General features: G+C 31.9%; 1 protein-coding gene across 2 annotated transcripts; it reads left to right on the plus strand.

Moving 5' to 3' along the window:
- The first annotated feature begins 2268 nt into the window (after positions 1 to 2268).
- LOC130932802 (FAD-linked sulfhydryl oxidase ERV1) lies at positions 2269 to 9099 on the plus strand. Of its 2 annotated transcripts, none has more exons than XM_057862217.1 (7): positions 2269 to 2610; positions 4964 to 5193; positions 5413 to 5490; positions 6328 to 6375; positions 7075 to 7139; positions 8139 to 8216; positions 8837 to 9099. In XM_057862217.1, the coding sequence occupies exons 2-7, from the start codon at positions 4975 to 4977 to the stop codon at positions 8943 to 8945; spliced, it is 597 nt and encodes a 198-aa protein (XP_057718200.1). In that variant the 5' UTR covers positions 2269 to 2610; positions 4964 to 4974; the 3' UTR covers positions 8946 to 9099. The 2 variants fall into 2 exon arrangements, with proteins under 2 accessions (XP_057718200.1, XP_057718202.1); XM_057862219.1 differs by lacking the exon at positions 2269 to 2610 and adding an exon at positions 3407 to 4861.
- Positions 9100 to 11614: the final 2515 nt, after the last annotated feature.

Below are 11614 nucleotides of genomic sequence, written 5' to 3' on the forward strand. Positions count from 1 at the left end.
TGTGGATTTGAGAATTAGTGACAACTGTTTCTTATTCTGTTATTGTGGAAGGACAACCTTATAGTTTTTTCAAACCAAATAGAGGTATTCAACAAGAAGATCCTCTATCCCCCTATCTTTTTCTTTTTTGTGCAGAAGGTCTCTCCTTCTTGCTATACAAGGCAGAACAAAATAGACTAATTCAGGATCTTCAGATACATAGGCGATGTCCCAAGGTCAACCACCTCCTGTTTGCTGATGATTCCATTTTATTCTGTAAGGCTAATCCTGAAGCATGTTCAAATATCCTGCATTTATTGAATTCTTATGAAAGCATCAGTGGCCAGAGGGTAAATCTTAATAAACCTGCTGTATTCTTCAGCCACAACACTCCATCCACTACTCGTACACTACTGGCTAACTCTATGAATATTAATCATATTGGGGCTCAGGATAAATACCTTGGTTTGCCTTCTACAGTCTCTAAATCGAAAAAGGCTTCTTTTAGTATGATCAAAGAAAAGGTTCGGAAAAGAATCCAAGGGTGGAAGCGCAATCTTCTTTCTTCAGGTGGTAGACACATATTGCTTAAGGCAGTGGGAGAAGCTATTCCTATTTATACATTGTCTTGCTTCAAGTTGCCTGATGGTTTAATTTCAGAAATTCACTCTCTACTTTCTCAGTTCTGGTGGGGACAAAAAGGTTCTGAAAGGAGGATGGCTTGGATTAGCTGGGACACTATGACTCGCCCACGAAAAGAAGGAGGCCTTGGATTTAAAGATCTCAGAATCCAAAATCTGGCGCTTTTAGGCAAACAGTTTTGGCGACTTGTAACACAACCTACTTCCTTATTATCCAAAATCTTAAGAGGTAAATACTTTAGCAATGGTAATGCTATAACGGCAGAAATTGGAGTCTTACCTTCTTGGGGATGGAGGAGCATACTGGAAGGCCGAAAGATTGTTGAAAAAGGTCTTAATTGGGCTGTGGGTACTGGTGAGGATATTCGAACCTTTGAGGATCCTTGGCTGCCTCCTCCGTATCCTTTAATGATTTCTGACATGCCAAATAGACAGGCTATTTCTGAGTTGTTTCCAATAGTTAAAGATCTAATTACTGAAGATAGAAATTGGAATCAGAATCTCATTCAAGAACTATTTCCCCAAGACGTTGCAAACAGGATTTTGTCAGTTAAAATTCAGCAGAGTAGGGACAAATTGCAATGGGATTTGAACAAATCCAAGCAATATGATACAGCTTCAGGTTACAGAATTTGCTATTTATTTTACCATCCGCCTCTGGAGCTTTGCCCTAATTATATGCAACAGAAAAAGCCGTTGATTGATTTATGGAAGTTGAACTTGCCTCACAAAATTAAGCTATTTATTTGGAAAGCTCTCCATGGCCGACTTCCGGTGCTTGCTCAGATTCATCACCGCATCCCATCTATATCACCAATATACCCTTGCTGTCATGAAGCAACGGAAACAGTCACTCATTGTTTGATCGATTGCTAACAGTCACTCATTGTTTGATCGATTGCTCTAGAATTAAAGACGTATGGTCTCAGAGTTATCTTCGTGACTGTCTTCCCCCTCATAGTTCTAACAACTTTTGGACATGGTGGACTGCATCAACAGAGATACTTAACCCGTTGAAGAATGCTGACCGTAATCCTCAATTGCTTGCCATCATTTGCTGGAACTGCTGGAAAGCTCGCAACCAGTTGATTTTTGAAGGTTCTACTTCTACGCCGTCTGCCATTCTAGCAAGCTCTGTCAAGTTGCTCCGTGAAATCCAAAGAACTCCCAGTTTAGGTCGTCATCTCCATGAGACAAGCTCTTAGGTGCATTCAATTTGATTTATCATTATTTCTTCTTTAAGATTTTTCTTCGTTTTTCGACCACGCACCGTTGGATGCCTTCAGTGTAGTGTTTTTGGGAAATCCCCACCTTTTATTATGCTGTCCTGCTTTTGGACATCTTTGTATTTCATTTTTTAATAATTAATGAAATATAACCTATTATCTTTGAAAAAAAAAATAGTTATTATCCCTTTCTAACGTTATTTTGATAATTGTATAAGTAATAAATTGTTCCAATTAAATAATTATCAAGCATGTAAATAAATAAAATACAGATTGTTATTTTCTATTATTTTTTGTCGAAGATTCTTATAAAAGGGTTATGCATTAAAAAAATAAAATACAGATTGTTATTTTCTAATGAGTAAAGCGTAAATTATTTAAATTAAAAAATTACTCTTATTATTTAGAAAAGAAAAGATGGTGGTGCTGGACATCCCCAAGCATTAGTGCATTACGCCATTACCCAACCAGGCAACCACCCAAACCTGGAACCCTAACTCAGCAACGGTGCAGCTGTCTCCCTCCCTACACCCTCGAGCTCGTCCTTCCTGTCAACGCCGGCGAGCTGTCTCCGTCACCTCCGTCCAGCCACTGGACCGCTCCCGTCGCCGTCGCAAGTTGGAGCTTCGAAGATTACAGTCGCGGTCGTGCAGCTCTCCACCATCGTCGTCGTTTTAGCTCTGGAAGCACCATCGCCGGGCTCGCCTCCTGCCTCCGTCGCGCACCTCTGTTCCACCGTCGCCGGCGTCAGCTCAGTTCCACAGGTCAGTTCTGTTCACCAATTCCCCCTCTGTTTTATGCTTCTAGCTTCTAGGTTTTATTTTTTTAAACAATAATTGTTGAATAATCTATAAACTTGTTATGGGTTGAATAATTGTTAATTAATCTGTGAAGAGGAGAGGGTGAGAGAGAGGCGGTGAGGATTACGCCGGGAGCATTTTTGGTATTCCAGAAAAAAAGAGAGTAAATTAGAGAAGGATAGGGCATTTTGGGTTTCTTTTTGTTCACTTCTTGGAACTTTGTTGCTGAGAGTTGTACATGTCTAAAGATGTGCCTTCTGATATAATGATTTGCTAAACTGTGTGTCTTCTGTAACAGTCTAACTACATTGAGTAGCAGTATGCTAGACTATCATTTTTTGGTTTCAACTTTCAAGTTTTCTAAAAGAGGATTTACTTGAGTGATAATCCTTGTTAATCTTTGAAAAAGTTTGTTAATTTTTGTTAAAATTGTGATTGGTATACTGTGTACTGAAAATATTACTATCTTTTGTTAAATGATGCTGATTTGTTCAATGTAATCGGTCTCTTTTATCAGGGAAAGAATAAATTGGTTAATTCAATGATGACTATTTTGATGTAATTGGTTAATTCAATGATGACTATTTTGATGAGTTCAATGATAATCAACCTTGCTGTAAGTTGAATTTATTGTTGAAAATATCATTGAGCTAATTTGTTGGTTGATGGAAATTATCAATAGAGTTGAATTTGTTGCTAATTATCATTAGTGGACCTTGAATTTGTTGTTGTCTCACTGAAATAATCACTTAGCTAAATTTTTTATTATTGTAAATTATCTTTAGAGCTAAATTTTTTGTTGATGAAAATTAGGATAGTTGAATTTGGTGTTAAAAATTATTAGTAAGTTGAATTTGTTGCTGTAAGTTTAGTATTTGATTCTTAGTATTGATGAAAATTATCATAATTGAATTTGTTTTTAATTCAATAAAAGAATAGATGAATTAAATTAACTCAATTAATTAGATAAGTAGATGATTGAATATTTATTATTGGTTTGATTAATTCAATGAATTTTTTTTATTTCTTGTAACGGGGATATAATGATGAATGAGTGATAAATTGTTATTAATTGATAAGATCAAAGGTTATATTAGAATTTGGTGTGTTTTAAATTTGGAAGATATTTTAAAGTTTATATTACATTACAATTATGTTTTAGGATGTTTATTAATAATTTATTTATTATTTATTATAAAACGATTTTTTCGGTTAGACCACGGTTGAATTGGTTGGACTAGTAAACCAGTAAATCAGTAATTAGAGCGGTTCAATAATCGATTCGATTTTCAGAACCTTGGTTTTAATTTTGTCAATTTAATTCTTAATTTGACATTTATTTAATATAATAATTGAATTTTTAATTTATTTTTTTATTACTTTTTTATTTTAATTTATTTTTTAAAAAGTCCTTAAAATTCTTTGGTGAACTTATATTTAGAGTTTTAAATATTTTTTTATTTTCATTTTTTATTAACTAAACCTTAATTTTTTTAGGTTATTCACAGAATTTTTTAATCCGACAAACTAAGGACTAATTCGTTGCGGATCTGAGCTCCATTTAAAAATTTATCGGTGGCCTAGATTTATTATATATACAAAACAGGATTCTCAGCACTTGCTTAAATGAATTTTTTTTAGTTTTGTTTTGTGTTTAATATAAATAAATAGTTAAAAATATAAACCAAGAGTAATTTATTTTTATAAAAAATACTTTAATAAATTGGTCCAATAAATTTAATAGCCTTTTTTATCTATAATTTAATTTTTTAATTAATAAATTTTACAAAAAATTTATATCTAACCTTTTTAATAAAATGAGCCGAGCCACGAACTCCGACGGTAGCTCGGCGCACTTCCACACCTAGTTTCCAGTGGCTTTGTATCTGATATTCAAATACAAAGGCACCCCTAACAATCTTCCTCTCTCCCTCACACTCGCCTCTCGGCATTGTCTATCTAGCAAGTAGAAACCCTCACTTCCTCTCTCGCAACCCTCGCCTTTCAACCGTCGCCAGCCGCCTCAGACAAAGTCAGTCACCACTCACCATCCTCCACTCAATCCGTCAGTCTTGCCGCTCCCATATGTGGTTGTAGCTTCTTACTGCTCTGCCTCATTTCTCAAGGCTAGAATATGTCTATGTAGCTGTAGCTTCTATAAATCGTATCTATGTGTAGGTCGTCTTCTGTTAAACGATACCGTTAATTATTTCAGGTAGTACCATTTATTCTGATTAGTGATTATCGTTAATTTTAAATGTTTGGTAAAGTTGTTTGCTTTTCTGACTGCTTTTCTTGATTCTGTATTCAACTTTAGTCTCAGGTAACATGTCTGAGAATCCACTGCAGGCTCTCTTTCATAACTTTGAGCATGTCTCCAATTTCGTTCAACGCCATCTCTCTAATCTCATAGGCCTTCATCCTCATCCTCAATCATCAGGACCCTCACCCTTTGTTAGACCTCCCCTTTTCTCCATCTCTTCCTCCTCCAAAATTCCACTGGCAAAAACTAGTAATCCTGTACAACTACGTGATTCGGCTCTCGAGGTATCGGTCTTCAACGCCTAGCAATGTTAAAATTTTCAATGTTGTTTCTTTCGGCTTCTAGGTTGGAAAATTAGAATATGTAATTTTTTGTTCTACTGGAATTTAAGTAATTTTCCTTTTTCCTGACCCAAAGAAAGAGGGAAAAAATGCGTTTTATTCATATGTATATTTTAGAGCTATGATTTACTTGTTAATTTGTTTTTTTTTTCTTTCTGTAAGGCAAAGCCTGCTTCCCCAGTGTCTAAAGAAGATCTTGGAAGGGCCACTTGGACTTTTCTTCACACTCTTGCTGCCCAGGTTTTGTCACTGTAATTGTACTGATAACATTGATCCCCAATTTGTTTCAGCTATCAGAGTTTTTAGGTTTTTGGTTTTGGTGTGCACCAAATTCTACTTGCCTATCACTTAAGTGTCAAATTGTTTCTTGTGTTGGAAGATTCGGCACATTTCGTAGTATCTCCATTCGACAATGTGACTACAAGTGTGTTGAATTTCCATAGTGATAGATATCGCAGGGCCTAGGGAGTAATTAATAGATGGTTATGATGTAGGCAATATTATCCACCATAAAGAAACAGTTTTGTGGGCTTTTTCTCTTGTTTGCTTCTCCTGGTCTTCTCCTATCCATATTGAAATGCCTATCTTTAAATATTTTGCTTTTTGAATTGCCACAACCAGGACAACAGATTGGTAGTTTTTGTGTTGCTGCCTTTCAGTTTCTTGATTCTCTGCCTGCTGTTACTTTTATCTAGTTTTTTATTTTTATTCTGCATTTTCTTTTTTAATTGTGTTAAAAAAACTGAAAGAAATTATCAAAAGAGATTCAAGTATAAATGAGTTTAGTACATATATGATTCAGGATAAGGCTAGTGAGATAAGGCTCTGTCTTTGTTGTTTTTGTTTGCGTTTAACCATGTCATACTCCTAATATTTCTACAAACCAAATGCATCGCAAAATATTAGTTTTTCCATAGTATGCATTTTGTACATTAAAATTGTTTCACAAAGAATAAGGTGGTTAATCTTTATCTGATTTATATGGTAGATAAAGTCTTGTCATCTTATCAAACCATTAAAGCAAAATGAAAGATAATCTGAAATATATTGTTCTGAATGATCTAATTCTCTTTTCAGTATCCAGATAATCCTACAAGACAGCAAAAGAAGGATGTAAAAGACCTGGTAATTTTATTTCCCTCCTTTATTCCTTGAAATAACTGGTAGAATTCATCTAAATTAGAAGTCAGAGCATTCTATAGTCGTATTTTAGCCTTTGCTGTAAATGATAGGACGAAGTCTTGTAGAAAAAATAACATCATGATCTGATTATAATGTTGATAAGGCTAAATGATGCTGACAAACATCGTGTGGTATAAATGTTCAAGTTTCTATTTGTTTTTCTGTCCTTAAACTAAGACTTTTGATTATATAGTCAAATAAAAAGCGATCTATATGAAAATAGTCCGAAATCCATATAAACTCTGTTTTATGTCCTAAAGCATATACTCCCTCCGTTGACCGTTCTTAATTAACTTTGCGCTTTTAAATTTTCACTTGGATTAAGAAAATGATAGGAATTTCAAAAATTTTACGGTGTTTACAAAATTATCCTTGATATCAATAATTATTCTCTTTAATTACTTCACTAATTTGTTCTCTCTCATTCATTAATTAGGGTTATGACTGGAAAAAAATAATTGATGTTATATTGATTTGCTAAGCAGACAATTTTTGTACAAAAATAAAATTTTAGAAGTTGACAGTTAATTAAAAATGGAGGATCTAATATACTGTGTCAACATTTCCATTCATATGCTAGTAGGGCTTTGTGTTGATTTCAGAGTATGACGAAGTTGTAACCATATGTGATTTGGATCACAGGTACAGATCTTAACTCGATTATACCCTTGCAAGGAATGTGCAGATCATTTTAAAGAAGTTATCAGGTATATTATCTTTCTCATTATCAAGCACTTGCTCCTCAGTGATTACAATTGTGTGTGAGGCTTAGTTTTTCTTTCCTTTCCTTCTATTTCTTTGACTTTTACTTTGACAAATTATATGTTATTATGAATACGAGCAAAGTACCAAATTGGATTGAAATTATTAATTCATGATGGATGTTAATAAATCTAATGAAAGTTCAATATTTGGTTTACCGTTAGAGTGCAATTTTTGTTTGTCAACATTGAAGATAGACTTCTTGTCTTTGCTTCACCTTTCAAAATAGTTTATTGCCTCGAATAAACTAAAAAAAAAAAAATCTAGCAAGTGTATTAGATTGACCTGCAAAGTTGATTTTACTTTATCCTTGCTTTCCTACAAGTTTTCTTTGGAACATTTAAAAATGTAGTAGGATACTTTGCAAATCCAAGTGTACATGAGGATAGGTGCATATCTAGATTCATGTGAAATATCTCCTAAATCCGAAGTTGCATACTGATTCTATTCACGTAAAGTAGCTTACCATACCGTCTTCCATAAAAATTGGAGTAAACATCCAATTTCATCCCTGATAAAAAAATATGACGGATAAAGTAGCTTTAAAGATTTGAAAGTGACATATTTGTCCCTCGCCATTTTCTTATCGAACTAGTTTCTTACTAGTTGTCCCTTCTATAGTATAGATTTTCTACAAAAAGACTAACCTGTCATCTTTTACAAATATTGAGGGATGGATTTGTCATTTTTAAATCTCGAAGGGCAACTTTGTCTTAAGTTGTTTTGGTCAGGGATGAAATTGGGAGTATACTCGAAGTTATTTGATCTGGCTCATGATCAGACTTTTTGATTAGTGTATATTTCCTTTATCATCTCTAATTCTCCAAATAGTTGTTCTCATGGGCCAAATTCCAAAACGCACTTTGGTAAATGAACCATTTGATATGCATATGTTTCAGAAGAACATTTTATCTCACTACTTTAGCATTCATTTACATGAGCAGAGCAAATCCGGTACAGGCCGGGTCACACGCGGAGTTTTCACAGTGGTTATGTCATGTGCATAATGTTGTTAATAGAAGGTGAGTTCTATCTGCTATGCTTTTTAATGTTTGATTTAGACTCAAATCAAAATTTTAGTTAACAAATATCCTAAATCACATTTCACTTCAGACATGTTCTTCTTTTCTTAGATCGGAGAACCACTTTTTGTGTATTAATAGGTTTCTCTTGTTAAAAAATAAAACTTCTAAGCTAGATTTGAAGCTATTCTTGAATCCCTACCTATCTGCTTAAGTTTATCAGAGTTGGTCTTTAGCGCTGGATTAGCGCTTTTATGAGCAAGCGTTTTACACTTAGCTTTCACATAACAACTTAAGAGTTAAGACACAGTTTACGTAGAAGTAGCTGCTGTTTCAGACTTAGCAAACTAAGGTTGTATCTGATTCTGCTAGAGTTGATTAGAATTTAGAGTAAATGAAGCACGAACATTGTGATAAATAAATATCAACCATCCTGCAAGCTTAAACTGTTAGATTGGGATTCAAGAATAGGCCGTAGCCAGAAAGACATTTCTAAAAGTGATAATGATAGAAAGTAAAAGTCTTTCACTTCTAAAAATCATTTTGTAGATGCCATCATTTAGTTTTCATAGAATTAACATCTTTTAGATTTTTATTTTTTTATTTTTATAATTCTACAGCCTGGGTAAACCAGTTTTTCCATGTGAACGAGTTGATGCAAGGTGGGGTAAACTGGACTGTGAGCAGAAAGCATGTGAAGTTATTGGAAGTACATCAATTTTTGGATAGATATAGCGCAGAATTATTTATTATAGAAATGATAGCTACATTTTACACTAATGATGCATCCGAAGAGGTTCATAAAGTAATGGAATTCATAAATGATGGATAAATTCAACGATGATTAATTACTCAATTGATTATATTACCAATTTTTTTTACATGTTATATCAAATTTAGATCTTCTGATAAAAAAGATTTATAAACATTCCAACTTAGTTTACTTGCGATTTGTGTCTAAAGAAAAAGAGGGACAAATCAGTCTATAACTTTTGTCGTTATGAGATGATATGATATTCTCCTCTGTCATATCATTTGTGACAAAAGTTAGTGATGTGGCACAATAGCTTGTTGAGTTGGCTCTTTAAGTGTCACGCTAGCCATGTTGGAATAGTTAAGGATCTAATGGTCTCTATTCGTCCAAATTAAAACGTTTTAATCAAATATTAGATCGTTTTTTGTCTATTTTTTAGACAAAAGGGTCTCTAATTATTTTAAAAAATGCTAGCCATGTTAAGTAGTTAATTTTTATTATTATTTTTTGTGATAAATATTTATTTCTGTAAGATATTAGTATATTGAAAATAAGGATCTAGCTATCCATGTTGGAAATGATTAGAGTTCAATTGTCTCAAATTAAATTTTAAGAGATGAAACGACGTTGTTTTATTTTAAGTGAACATGACAATTCGATTCCTATTCAATCTAACGTGGTCAATGTTAAGTTTGTTCATTTTTAATCTTACAGAGATACATTGTCCTTTGAAAAAATATACTGGGATCGAAAATGAATTGGGTGTTTACTCAAAAAAATTGTATATGCAATAGTAAGATTCTCCCCTGTTATACTTATCTTGATGATTTATATGAAATTTCGGACATAGATTTTGTTTATTTTTCATACATTATGTGTGGATTGCTTTAGCTTTTCGTACCTATAAAAATCTAATAATTATTGCAACCTATAAAAAAGAAAAAGGTGCACTGTCACACAGATGTTATTACGGAAGATAATATGCTTTTCGTAAAATGAAAACAAAATCTTTTTTTACAACTTGCAAGAGTAAAAAATAAATAAAAAATCCTTTCGCAACCCGAAAAAAGAAAACAATTAGATATATAAAACTCTCGCAACTTAAAAAGGAAAAAATTGTTCTGCGCCTCACACTGATTACCCTGTGAATTTCTGACATGAACATGTCACGCTAATTGACTACACAATACTGTGTATCATTCGCTTTTCCAAAATGAGCCAACCAGCTGTACTCACAATCCACGGTTCACGACAATCTCATCCCAAATCCAACGGTTCAAAGCTCTCTGACGTCAACTTTATGTGTCAGTTTGCTGTCAGTTTTTGGCTTTGGATTACTCCAGAGTCCTTTCCACCCCTCACCGTTATGTCAGATCTAAGGAGAGCTCAAATAATACAAATACAAATTTCATATAAGTTTCCTACTTATATTCAAAAGTTAGTAGTATTATTAATTAAAGTAATTTAAAAACAAAAAATAATCATTTTTTAAAATTTAAAGATCATAAAAAATGTTGGATAATTATCATCAAAAAGTTTTAGAAGATTAGATTTTAACGATCTACTTTATGGGTTTAATTAAGAATGAAACTTTTTATTTTTAATTTAGTGATTGTGAATTTTGTTTTTTACGATTTTACTTTTCTAGAGATAAAAAATGTTTTTAGAAAATGACAAAATAAATTTAGATTTCATATTTTGTGTATATTTAAAATATTTATTTAAATATTTTTATAAAACTGATAAAATGTAAAAGTAGGTAAATGTAAAAGCCTTTTGATTTACAAAATTATATTTTATTATTATTATTATTATTATTATTTTAATTTTTATGCTTTTTAATTTTGAAGTTGATTAAACTATCAAAACGATATTTAAAAATTTAAATACTGACAAAGAATATCATTGATACTACAAATGTAATCTTAAAAGAATTTATGAATAAAACAAAAATAATCATATTCACAAAAACTTACATCAAATTAATTTTAAAAATCTTTTTGAGTATAACATATATATAATATTTAGATATTTTAATCATATTTTTAAATTAATACAAATTAAATATTAAAAATAAAACTAATACAAACTGGATATAAAAAAATTTTACGATTCAAAAATACTTTATACTAAAATAGTTCAATCATTGGATTGCAAAAATTATAAAATCTTAAAAATAAAAAATATTTAATAATATTATTCATATTCTAAATATTTCTAATGTTCATACAAAATTATTATTATTAAATTTATACATAAATAATTTTTTAATTAACAAAATAAAAAATAACTATGCTACTCATTAATTTACTTTTTTAATGTTACTCATTAAATTTATTTTTTAAACTTTATTAATTCTTCAAAAATATTATTAGTTACTTATATTTTTTTAAAAGTAATGTTAGGGGCCAGTAATTTTTGTGATTGATAGCCAGTAAATAGCCATCAATAATAATTTAATAGTATGAGATTGATGTGAAATTTTATCCAATGATTCATATTTTTCTGCTGGTTACATACTAGCCAAAATTCAATAAAATTGCTGCCGTCTAGACTTTTCCTTTTTCCAATAATAAAATAGAGCGGAATTGAAAACTTATTATATTAGCGGTACAACATCACGAAGGTGGTGGATAAAGTGAGT

This window comes from Arachis stenosperma, chromosome 6, assembly GCF_014773155.1.
Source record: "Arachis stenosperma cultivar V10309 chromosome 6, arast.V10309.gnm1.PFL2, whole genome shotgun sequence".
In the NCBI taxonomy this organism is placed as follows: Eukaryota; Viridiplantae; Streptophyta; class Magnoliopsida; order Fabales; family Fabaceae; genus Arachis; species Arachis stenosperma.